The sequence below is a fragment of the Papilio xuthus genome, unplaced genomic scaffold (assembly GCF_000836235.2).
Source record: "Papilio xuthus unplaced genomic scaffold, Pxut_1.1 DF827870.1, whole genome shotgun sequence".
Classification (NCBI taxonomy): Eukaryota; Metazoa; Arthropoda; class Insecta; order Lepidoptera; family Papilionidae; genus Papilio; species Papilio xuthus.
In genome coordinates this window covers 23,783-35,862 of record NW_013530779.1, presented here as the reverse complement: position 1 = coordinate 35,862, position 12,080 = coordinate 23,783, and the positions used below count along the sequence as shown (strand labels likewise).

The window sequence follows — 12,080 nt, the reverse complement described above, 5'->3', positions numbered from 1 at the left end:
CGCCCGCAGCAGAGTCGGCTCGACTCCTCTCATGGCGTTAAGTGAGTTATTCTGCATTTTGCCCGAGAAGTGAGGTGTGAAAGGTAATTCGGGTCCTCACCCCCTTCTCTACCCTTTTCTAAGTGTCGGTGATCACCTCGGTGTTGCCGCCACTCATTTGCCCTCTTCTCTTATAAAAAATATAAAAAGAAAAGGACGAGAGGAATGTTTTTGCCGAGAGAAGGTATGGATGGTTAGAATAAGAAGATATCTGTTTAGTTCGTAATAATGATTTTTACTGAATTCCACAATTGTTTCCGCAAACCACCAATAGATGGCGCTGCTCGTAAATTAATACGCGCAATATAAATGCATAATTACTTACCTGTTATGATTTTTTGTCGTGGTAGTTGGGCTGTCAAAGCGTTAAATAAAGTGATTTGTGCAAGTGTGAGTGTTTTAGTGAATCCCTAAATAGTTATATTGTACAATATCGTATTTTCTGTTCTTCCTATACTTTGCCCGTAAACGTGAATTCTTATTAAATTATAATTAATTCCTGTGGTTTTAAATTGTACGATTTTTTCTTCTATTTTTTATTAAGTAAGGAGCGGAGGAGGGCAGTGGCCATCAGTGGAGTGGAGTGGAATAATGTGACGATGATGATGACGCTCCTCGCTCTAAGAAATAAACAAATTCATCCACGTGTTATACATTTTTACTTACCATTTCTGTTGAAACCGGTATCTTTTTTATCGCTTTTTCAAATACCAAAACTTTCGCCTTTTCTACATTTATGTTCATACCTTTATGATTACCTGAGAATTTTTCAACAAATTCATAATTTGCTTTACATCCTCCGAAACTAGAGTAGTGTGTAAGTGATCGTTTGCTGTGGACAGATGATGGGCCCGCCGGGCGCGCCGGGAGTGCCGGGCGTCCCAGGCGTCGCGGGGCCGCCCGGCATCAAGGGCGACAAGGGCGAGCCGGGAGCGCGCGGCAAGGCGGTACGGTACACTTATAACATAAAACAGTCCAGACATTTGTACACCTACAAATCGCACGTCGACACGACGCGGCGCGACACGATTATATCGCGATCAAATTACTTTTTGTCATACTGGATTATTAAAATGTTTTATTTTGTTTTAGGGCGAACGAGGTGAAAAGGGAGATGCAGGGCCGATGGGATTACCGGTTAGTGTTCCACGTTGATGAAATTTTATTTTTGGTTATCCTCTCCCCGGCCCTATTTAGCTAGTTGCGAGTCCGTGGGGACAGAGGACATATACAGTAACATAGGACGACTCGCTTCCTCCAGTCCACTGTGAAAAACAATATAGATATTGTGTCAATCTGAATAACCTTTAACTAGGTACAGTTTAAAAATTCTATCTATCTGACAATATGGATGTAGTACATAATCTGGAAGAAGACATGAGTTACTAATGACGTTATTTTTTAATATCAGAGCGGCTGAAGTCGCGGCCGACGGCTAAATTTTAAATAACTGTCATTATAAAGTGATGGTCGTTGCAGGGTCCCGTGGGGCTGCCGGGCGAGGCGGGCGCGCCGGGGGAGCCGGGCCCCGCCGGCGCCGCGGGCCCCCGGGTGAGTACGGCCCCGCCACTAACCGCAGTAGCTAGACGGACCGGCGCATGGCGTGACGCACTAACCCGGGTCGTGGTGCAGGAGAACCGCTGGCCGCCGGACTTTGCGCGCGCGTAGCCCCCCGCGCCCGCCGCGCCCCCCGAGCCCGCCGCGCCCCCCGAGCCCCCCGAGCCCGCCGCGTCTGCCGCACAACTGTAAATTGTAAAATTTGTAACTAGTCTAAACATACTTTAAGAATTCTATTTTAAGTCGTTACCAAATTTAGTACATAAGTGTTGCGAATTTGTATAAATATGATATATTCTTTTGTAAGACAAGTTTTAAGGTAACGATGCCCGCGCTCGCCGGCGCGGAGTCCCGGAGTCGCGGAGTCCCGGAGTCGCGGAGTCGCGGAGCCGGCAGTCCCTTTCAAGATTTGCAAAAATGTATATCGCCTGTTAACTTTTATTTAATCGTCGTAACGCGTCGCAACTTTTGTAGTCGCGTCGCGCCGACGCGCCCGGGCATCGGCCACTTTCCTCATTATGTATTCTTACGTCTGTCGTATGTATGTATGTAAATATTTAAATAATACTTCGACTCGCTTCATGAGTGTTATATGTATATCACGAGCAAAAATATTTTAATCCTTTAAGGCCTTTTCTATCAGAGATACTATTTTTAACTCTTTATTTACTTCTAAGCTGATTTAGATGTTCCGTACTATGTACTATGTATTTGTTTGTTATTTCAATGCTTACTTGTCATTTTATATATGTATTATATAATGTGATTTAGTATAAACAAAAATGTACAAAATTATATGGACTTACCTTAAGCTAAGAGTTTGCTGTAAAGGTCCGGGAGCTGCTCCGCCGGGCAGCTGTTGGACTCCTCTATTGTATTGTATTTATTATGAATAAGATTTAGTTTTTTTACATGAAAGTTGTCATTTGTACCATAAGTCGCGAGATCATTAAATATTGTTGTTCAAATATTATTTTCGAGAAAAATAAAAAGTTGCATGCTATGCATATCCGTCTATTCTTTTCCTTTTTTTATAAGTTCTTCCTCATGGCATAAACGTTATGTTGATTCGATGCACGATGCACGATGCACGGGACGCCGCGCTCTCCCCGCGCCCTCCACGCGATCTCCCCGCGCCTTGCCCGCACGCTTCCCGCGCGATAGCCGCGCCCTACACGCACCCCCAGCCGGCGAGCGACGGGCGGCACGTGGGCTGACGCGGTGGGTCCGGATGCGAGCGACATGAGCATGGGCATGCACGGAGTGGCGAGTGATGTGTACCGACCTGATGTGTCCGTTGTTCCGCAGGGCCCGCCCGGACTCGACGGCATGAAGGTGAGTTTATATCTCTCTACGTTAAGATTTACCTACTAGCCTTTTCGTAATACGGTCGGAACGAGACTCGCAGCCCAGGCGGTCCGAGTACATTGTCTGCATCGCAGTATTAAATGTACTGTGACTTTTCAGTTCATACCTTCGCATAGTAGCCAAAATTTTCAATAAAAATGTGTGCCGGCGGTGCGAGGGGTAGCGCCGCCAGGCACCGGGCACTGGGCGCAGGCAATGGGCATGGCACTGTGTTGCAGGGGGCGCAGGGCGAGCCGGGTGGCAAGGGCGAGCGCGGCGACCCCGGTCTACCCGTACGTGCCGCGCCCTGTCCACTCCGGGACCTCGGCGCCTACCGTTTGTGTCGGATGCGCGTTTAATTTTTATGCGCCGTACTGCTACTAACATACCTTCCTAATTTTTTCAGGGCACGGACGGCATTCCCGGGCAGGAGGTCGGTATTCTTATCATTCCTAGCTATTTGTGACCTCGACCGGTAGTAATTTGCCCTTTTCACTCTGTAGGGCCCGAAAGGCGATAAGGGCTATAAGGGAGAACCGGTAAGTTTGGCGCCTCCATGTTATACCTTAACCGCTTGCCGTTTGCATCGCACCGGTCTGTCGCTAATCACTTCTACTTTCTGCACGTTTACTAACGATGTGCGTGTGCACACCTATCGTTGAATCCTATAATATAACATTTGCTATCAATGAAATATATTATAGCTTAAGCGAAAAAAATAAGAGTGTTTAACACCAAATTCTCTACGACTTCCGAACGTCTCTACCTTAATGGATGATGAATAAGTTTAGTGAATGTCGGTCGTGTGCGCAGGGCCCGGGCGGCAAGCGCGGCCGCAAAGGCGACAAGGGCGACCGCGGCGAGCAGGGCGTGCCCGGCCTCGACGCGCCCTGCCCTCTCGGTCCCGACGGTCTGCCGCTGCCGGGCTGCGGCTGGCGCCCCGCCAAGGTGCGCCCCTCTCCCAACGTACATATCTCGTTCGCATGCCTCCTTATATCTTTCAACATTTGCCGGAAACGAGCGAGTACTATCGCGTAGTGACAGCGTTGCAAATGTAAAACTAATATATATAACTGTTTTTTGTGGTATAATAGAAATAACTGCCCACCGCTGCTAACCACTAACCGACTGCAGTGCCATTAACAGTAGTGTTGTTTGTGTACTAACGGCGTGGCATGGGGTGCGCGGGCAGGTGTGGGAGCCGCGGCCGGAGGGTGCCGGGAGCGCGGCGGGGCGCGGGGAGGGCGTCGAGCCGGAGCCGGAGGACGGCGAGCCGGAACCGGAGCCGGAGGAGTACGAGGTGCGCGAGGACGAGCTGGACGCGCCGCGGGACTACGACGACTACACCGACAATGCGCATCACGACCCGCGCCGGGACTGAGCACAGGTCCTCTCTGCTCTTCGCTGCATGCCTCAAGTTGAATCACGCCACCCCTGACCTAGGTGCAAAAGCTTATCCAACGTGCGTATAGGGTGCATGGCTCTGGGGTAAACGGTATGGTCATCCATTGTATGGATATTGATCCACGCTCGACAATCTTGTAATCGTCTCGCTGCCGGCACAAACGCAGTGCTACAAACGCAGTGCTACACACGCATTGCATCACATTTTCACATAACAACTACGCTCTCTAACAAATAAAAAGCTAGTTTAATCTTAGTTTTGCTAACAGAATATACTTCTGATCAAATTTGCATGTCATTATACAAAGACATGTAACTTGTAAGGCCACTTTTGCCCGAAGAACTCGCAAATGCTTTTCGACAGACCTATTGCAACCTATACAATTATAAAGCGTGGCCATATCACCACCCTTTACTTTTTAATAATACTTCTTATCGATCCAGCCTGATTTATCTGAATCTGGAATATTTGGTAAGCATTTGTGTGCAGGTGAGGTGATACGACGTCTTACATACTGCGGAAAGTGGTCGGATGCGGTACGCGGAGGATCCCATACTGTGGAAAACAAGGGGGAAGACCCACTAGGCATGCCCAGCAGTGGGCAGACACAAACTGATAATAGCGATATGCGTCCGCAGGAAGCTATGCTGCAGTGGGTGCGGCGCCGGCTGCAGCTCCCTGACGACAACGACGTGCGCTCGTAAGGCGCCGCACGGAGAGCGCGCCCCGCCGCCTTACCGCCTGACAACATCATCTGATAATAATGCGCATCTTTGTTTGACTCTTTTATTGATATTTGTAATATTTGATAAATGTAAAAAAAATGATCAAACAAATGACACAAAAATGACACCGATGGATCGATTCGATTTGGGTTGCGGGAGAGGTGGACTGCGCAGCGCGCGGCTCACTTTGACCTGACAAAGAGATTGAGTGGATATTAATTTAACTATATATAAGACTCGGTCACAACATGCACTCATTTTATTATTCGAACAAACACTAAAAATTTGCAAAGCAACAAGCAAACGTCACTTATGAGCTTAGCACTTAAAGTAATTGTCAAGAAAAGTTACACTAATTCGAAACGATACAAAGTTTTGTGAGGTTTCTTGTTGATCTTCCATACATTATAGCTATAACAGTTCAAAACTCTAACACCTACGCGCCTTGAAACAATAAAATTCGACAAATGTTACATGTGCAGGTAAACCACTGGATTTTCTTGAGAGATATCTTTATCTGAGTGGATCACCGCGGGCGAAGGCGACTGTTCAATGCTATCAAACATTCATACATCGCAGGCTCGTGTCAACTTCTTAATGATACAAGTCAAAACAGCAGATACATAAATATCTTATTATTTATATAACACACATAATTGAATGTTTCTGTAAAATAATGTTAATATATAATAGATTCAGTATGAATACGTTCACTCTCATTAAAAAAATCTTCGTACAAATTAATGACAACAGTAAGAGTTATTATACAAATAGGTACATATTTAATTGTAAATATATAAAAATATATTGTATTTAATTTTTTCTAATTTTAAAAGATAGGATAATAATTATTGTTATGTCTTAAGTTATGAGGTGTGCCAGGATTGCGCCAAACGGAAAGTAGTTTAGTGCGCGCACACGAGGACTCTGTCAAGGTAACAAGCAAGGATTTGCGCGTGGGGTAAACCCCCTAGTCTAGTTCCCGGCGTGACTTATTAAATTATATTCACTGTTACTCATGTCCTTATTTATTAAGAATGTAAATAGTTTGGATCGAGAAGTTAAAAAAAATATAAATAATAATTAGAAAAGTCTTGTTGTTTTATTGTTACTCAAACGGTTTTATTTACCATTTCGTGTTACTTATTGCTCTTTAACGTAAATGTACCCTCTTCCTGTTGGCCGATATCATTCAAACGGCCCAAATATGCAAATAACGCGGTTTCATATCCCTTACCAATGAAATACAGTAACAGTACATTTAAACGTAAATCGTAATAAAGAAATGAAAGTTTAACTAACTAAAATAAATAATGTCTTTTAAAATTTTTGTGTTTTTTTTTGTTAAATCTTAAAATATTTTATAATATATTTTAATACAGAAGACAATACGAATTTGGGGTGAGCGAAAAATGTACCTACAGTAAGCAAATGAACTTGTGAAACAAGGACGCTATCATAGTTTAGTTTCCGCCGTCGCCTCCTTCGCACGCGAGGTGATGGCGGCCAAAAGAGAGGCCCTGCGGGAGCGCGAACGCGCCAACGAGACGCTGCCGCCCTGCAGGGCTCCAGAGATGGGCCGCCGGCGTGCGAGGTACGCCGCGGCCCTACAGACAAATTAAGGAAAGCCACGTGCGACGCGTCGGGGGACCTGTCGCGCCGATTGTGGCGGATAGCCCTCCTCTAGTGTTCTGAGGAGGGTTTCATCATAGGGTGATGAGAGGGGTCTAAGATATGACCCCTCCCTACACGAGTCGAGCCCCTTCCAAGGGGCTCCCCCCTAGCCGGGTCATGGATAAACTAACGTAGGTACCACAGTCCGGTTCGGCGTAGGAGAACACCGCGGGGTTAAGTGGGTAGTCCGGTCTTGTTCCCAGGCCGGGAGTCCCACACGAAACCGTCCCTGCTGCTGCTGCTGCTGCTGCCCCCTGCTGCCCCCGCGGCATGGACGACGAAGTGCATAAACGCATTCCCCGCGTTAACAAAAAAAAATCATAGTTTAGTTTGACAAAGGCTACTAACTAGAGTATACTTATAGTGTGTTTATTTAACATAGATTAGTCTGACAACTGACGCCTATAAAATATCGAATTAATTTTGTATGAGGATTAATGTTGTACTTTTTGAACGGTTGTCACAGTGTCGACGGTACACGCATTACAAACAACTATGAACTATCGAGAATCGGCCTCGCGCAATTAACTAAAAAAACATCAAAAACAGTTATTTAGCTAGTTTATAGCTATTTCTTTCTTAGCTACTATTACTAATACTTTCAAACATCAAAAAGGAAACTGACAAATTGATTTTTTTTAGGTTGGTAGCAACGTAGATTTGTTCATAATATTGCTAGCATTGAAAATGTCAATTTTTATTCTCCGTTTGTGTATCTAATTAGTCAAGAGTCCCGTCTCTTATTTTATATACTCTTTGCTATATGCCATATTTTATATACCTACTCTTTGTTTTTTATATACTCTTTGGTTTTTACATATTTTCTGGCATATTTTATATACTCTTTGTTTTCTGACAGAACTAACCGATACAGTAGCACGTTTTTCGCTGGGTCAATTAAGTCCGACTTTGTCGTTGGACTATGGCTGCTGATCATATTTTTTCCTATTTGTTATTTTCCAGGACTGTGTACAAATTGTGTATATTTTAGATATAGAAAATATTGAACAAAATATGTATACTGCTGATAGCTGCATGAACCGGATTTGTCAATAAAAGTCATAGTTGACACGTTTGCTGTCAAACGTCAAACACCTGTCCTGCTTCACTCGCTTGCGGCTTCCAAGTTCCACGATTACAGTTTTTATAATACTGTGTTTGGTTAACGCGGCAATACTTTTTAAATAAAATATGGTAAGAAAAATTGAAATTAAAAACAGCCCACCATACAAATATATATGTTTGCCATTGCCTGTTTGGAGTTAAACTAATCATGTTGATCTTATTTACAAACTAAATAATTTTTGTATATAAACTAATTGCGCATAAAGTTGGCCTATGAACAACATAAGATAACTACTAACGAGATGTGTCAGTTTAGCATTGTGTGTTATACTTTCAAACTTCTGCCATCGACCGTCCGCAGTCCTTACTGGCGACAACAAGATAGTCACTCATCTGTGTGTGACATTTGTTTTGGCAAATAATTTTTTTTCAAGCCTTTACAAATGTGACATACTAAACCTATTGATGCAATGACTTTGGTGTAATATAACAATTTTCTGTTTACAAAATGATTGAGTATCTGTTAAAACTTTTAAGCCATTACGCCTGGACATCAAGAGGAAGCTGACAGCGCGGAGTGACCGCGTGAAGTGCGTGGACCAGCACCCCACAGAGCCTTGGCTGCTGTGCTCCCTGTATAGCGGTGATGTCAACATATGGAACTATGAGACACACACACAGATTAAAAGATTTGAGGTACAATTACCTGGTTCAAGTAATGTTTATTTATTGCATAACATTATTACACTATATTACAAAGGGCAACCATTGACTATTTTATCCATTCAAAAAATCATTTTTTTGCCATTTACCAGTTTTGTTCATAAATAGAGCCTGTTCAAGTTAACCAATGCTTACTATTGTTAATAGGTAGGTAGGAATGTATTCAACGTTTGATGTATTGTGTTAGGTGTGCGACCTGCCTGTGCGGGCTGCAAAGTTTGTGCCCAGGAAGAACTGGGTGATCACAGGCTCGGACGACATGCAGATCAGGGTGTTTAACTACAACACGTTGGAGAGAGTGCACGCCTTCGAGGCGCACTCGGACTATGTGAGGTGCATCGTGGTGCATCCCACTCTGCCCTACATATTGACTAGCAGTGGTATGTGATGTCCCATATTACAGTTTTACTCTTCACTGAACAACTGCCTTTTAAATCAGTTCATCTTATATCAAAAAAAAATTAAAATTTGACATTGATTTCCATAACAATTACATTACATAATGCAATTGCAGAAAGTGTAACCGTTACTGTAAAGTCTTTTTAATGCACGGGATGTGTTAAATCAAACAGCTGTCACGTATCAACTGATTTATTAATATCTACCCACGATAGATAATATTTTTATTAACCGAAATCTTTATTTCTATATACCTGACATCCCCCTTCTTTTAAACAGATGTTTGAACATAATAATAAAAATAAAAAACTTAATACGAAATAAAACACAATAAATAAAAATTAAAAGAAAAGTTACAAATAGCAAACCATCCCCCAGCTTAAGTTATTCCTACAATCTATACAATATTTCTGAAAGAGATAAAAAAAAAAACAACTACAATAACTAAAAAATGACAAGATATAACTAAGTGCAATGTAACTAACAGAGAATGAAAAAATAAAAATACAAAACCATGCAAACAAACAAAAAAAAAATTAATACAAAAATCAAAAGGCTTAGTTAATTACCTTATTGTTCTAAGTATTATAATATAAAATATACATTTCGTCTTTTCAACAAATTTTTGAGTTTTAGTTTTCGTTATCTTACCAGTTGTTTAGGGATACCTGTACCGATCAGGAGGCCTCACTGTCCTGCCAAATTTCGTAACATATAAGTTGTTGCTTTCACGATTTGTACCTAACAATGATTGGGTGGACGGATCCAGAACGTGGACACGGGTGCGCGCCGCTTGTGTTTCGCGGGCGATGTTGAAATCATCAGCGTCATACGGCGACACGTATGACTCATTGCGATACTCGCTATCTTTCACTATGTGCCTACGGTTTCTTATTATTACACGACCTGTGCACATCTTAATATAATAAGATCGCGCGTTATTTTTTTTTATTATTAAACCATTTGACCAAATCCCATTTGTAAATACTTTAACTTTGTCCCCTTGCTTTAATTCCTTCAGTTTTTTACTTGTTCTATCGTAATAATGTTTTTGATATATTTGACGTTTATGTAACTGTGCTTTTACTATATCTTTATTGACAACTTTTGGTTCCAAAAATTCTGGAGCTCGCGGTAAAATCCCTCTTAAACTACGATTGTTTAAAAGTTGAGCTGGAGAAGGTAAGTCTGCACTAATCGGAGTGTTCAAATATTCTAAAAGAGCTAAACGGAAATCTGTTTGGTCGTAATGTGTCTTTTTAAGCATGTTTTTTACTATCTGTACAGTTCGTTCTACTTGGCCGTTAGATTGCGGATAGCGCGAAATAATTATTAATTAATACATCCACCACCCAATCACTATTCTTAAAAAATAAATAATTTTTCCATACCCGGTCCGAAGAGTCCTCCTGCACGGCATGGACCCGACCCGCCCGGCACATTTTTGCGTAATGATTTAATTTATTACAATTTCTGCATCTCTTTCCGTACGCCGGGCAGTCGAATTTGGAATGCGCAGTGCCGCAGCGGTTGCAAGTGCCGCGCTGCCACTGCGCCGCTCGCGCCGGTCGCCGCGATGACGTCACCGCGCGCTCGCCGCCGTCACGCAGCCCGCCAGCGGGCGCGACGCGCTCGCCGTATGTCGGTCTCGCCGACCTGCCGCTACCGGCCCGACTCGAGTTGCCTCCACATGCACATGTACACACACTGCCGGTCGCGGGGTTGGTCCGCTGCACTGCATGAATATTTTCTTCAATGTTCACTTGCTCGCGTAATAAATGGTCCCGCTTTATAAAGCTAGCCTGAGCTCTTGACATTTCTGCTAACTTGCAAATCTCCACTGTTTTCGTAAGCGTGAGGTCCTGCTCCCTTAACAGTCGTTCGCGTAGGCCGTCGTCTTTGATGCCATAAATCAGCCTGTCTTTGACCAGATCTTCACTTAAGTTTTGAAATTCACAGGACAATGACAATTTACTCAACTCGTTAATGTATTGTTCTATTGACTCACAGTCGACTTGACTACGTGCAAAAAATTTTTGTCTCTCAATAGTTAAATTCTTTTTTCCACTGAAGTAATTGTCAAACTTAGCCAGTAGCCGTTCAGCCGAACTAAATTGTTCGTTAAATTGTTCAAATATCTCTTGACACTTTTCACCGACGATATGAAGCAAAACATTAATTTGCACATCCGCCGTTTCCTTGTCCAATTTTATTGCCTTCATGTATATTAAAAATCTATTTTTCCATCTGCTCCACTCCCGGCTGATATTACCCGTCATGACGTTGGCTAAGTCATTTTCGAAGCAAAATGGCGGTGGTGGTTGTAACGCGTTATTCATTGTTATACAATAACACTTTGTATTCTTACACGGTCTTATTTTTCACTTTACCCGGTCTATACAACAGTTTTACACTACTAAAACTTAAAATTTCTTAAATCCTACCGACTGCGCCATGTAAAGTCTTTTTAATGCACGGGATGTGTTAAATCAAACAGCTGTCACGTATCAACTGATTTATTAATATCTACCCACGATAGATAATATTTTTATTAACCGAAATCTTTATTTCTATATACCTGACAGTTACGGTTAGTAGTAGAAGTGTTTTTAAACTTCTACTACTTTGTGTTACGGAGTGATTGTTGGGTTCAACCTATACAGAGTTAGTAATACACACAAAACCTCTTTTTATAAAATGATAAGCCTTATGTGTTTTCATAGCAAGAAAATGTAAGATGTGTGATTGTGTGCGACAGACGACTTGCTCATCAAGCTGTGGAACTGGGACCGCGGCTGGGCGTGCCAGCAGGTGTTCGAGGGGCACACGCACTACGTCATGCAGGTCGTCATCAACCCCAAAGACAACAACACCTTCGCCAGCGCCAGTCTCGACACCACCGTCAAGGTTCTCACTTGTTACTTTGTTTGTGACACGACCCGCTGCGACTCGCGGTCACCATGTGCGCTCTTTGTGACCCGCAGGTGTGGCAGCTCGGCTCCACCATATCCAACTTCACCCTGGAGGGCCACGACAAGGGAGTCAACTGCGTCGATTACTACCACGGCGGGGACAAGCCCTACCTGATCAGCGGCGCCGACGACCGCCTCGTCAAGATATGGGACTATCAGAACAAAACCTGCGTA

General features: G+C 43.2%; 3 protein-coding genes across 7 annotated transcripts in view; 2 read left to right on the top strand and 1 right to left on the bottom strand.

Moving 5' to 3' along the window:
- LOC106115259 (collagen alpha chain CG42342) overlaps positions 1–6,125 on the top strand; it is a 56,584-nt gene extending 50,459 nt beyond the window's left edge. For 2 of the 5 annotated variants that reach the window (XM_013308593.1, XM_013308590.1), the window contains one exon: positions 882–1,439. In XM_013308593.1, the coding sequence (XP_013164047.1) occupies positions 882–1,145 (264 nt within the window). In that variant the 3' untranslated portion in view covers positions 1,146–1,439. Of the gene's footprint in view, positions 1–881; positions 1,440–1,518; positions 1,591–2,904; positions 2,932–3,182; positions 3,237–3,349; positions 3,377–3,446; positions 3,483–3,756; positions 3,892–4,986 lie in introns of those variants that run through there. The other 3 variants (XM_013308594.1, XM_013308592.1, XM_013308591.1) reach the window with 3 other exon arrangements.
- Positions 6,126–7,619: 1,494 nt separating this feature from the next.
- The window catches only part of beta'COP (coatomer subunit beta'), an 8,915-nt gene continuing 4,454 nt past the window's right edge, over positions 7,620–12,080 (top strand). The window contains exons 1-5 of the mRNA XM_013308524.1: positions 7,620–7,941; positions 8,350–8,508; positions 8,723–8,915; positions 11,693–11,841; positions 11,919–12,079. Coding sequence (XP_013163978.1) covers positions 7,939–7,941; positions 8,350–8,508; positions 8,723–8,915; positions 11,693–11,841; positions 11,919–12,079 — 665 coding nt within the window. The 5' untranslated portion in view covers positions 7,620–7,938. The remainder of the gene's footprint in view (positions 7,942–8,349; positions 8,509–8,722; positions 8,916–11,692; positions 11,842–11,918; position 12,080) is intronic.
- LOC106115278 (uncharacterized) lies at positions 9,073–11,674 on the bottom strand. The gene is made up of 2 exons (XM_013308620.1): positions 10,326–11,674; positions 9,073–9,629 (listed from the first exon to the last, which is right to left on the bottom strand). The coding sequence occupies exons 1-2, from the start codon at positions 11,271–11,273 to the stop codon at positions 9,612–9,614; spliced, it is 966 nt and encodes a 321-aa protein (XP_013164074.1). The 5' UTR covers positions 11,274–11,674; the 3' UTR covers positions 9,073–9,611.

What these genes read in the sequence shown, in the direction of transcription:
- LOC106115278 (XM_013308620.1), bottom strand. Translation starts at nt 11,273, where the DNA reads ATGAATAACGCGTTACAACCACCACCGCCATTTTGCTTCGAAAATGAC.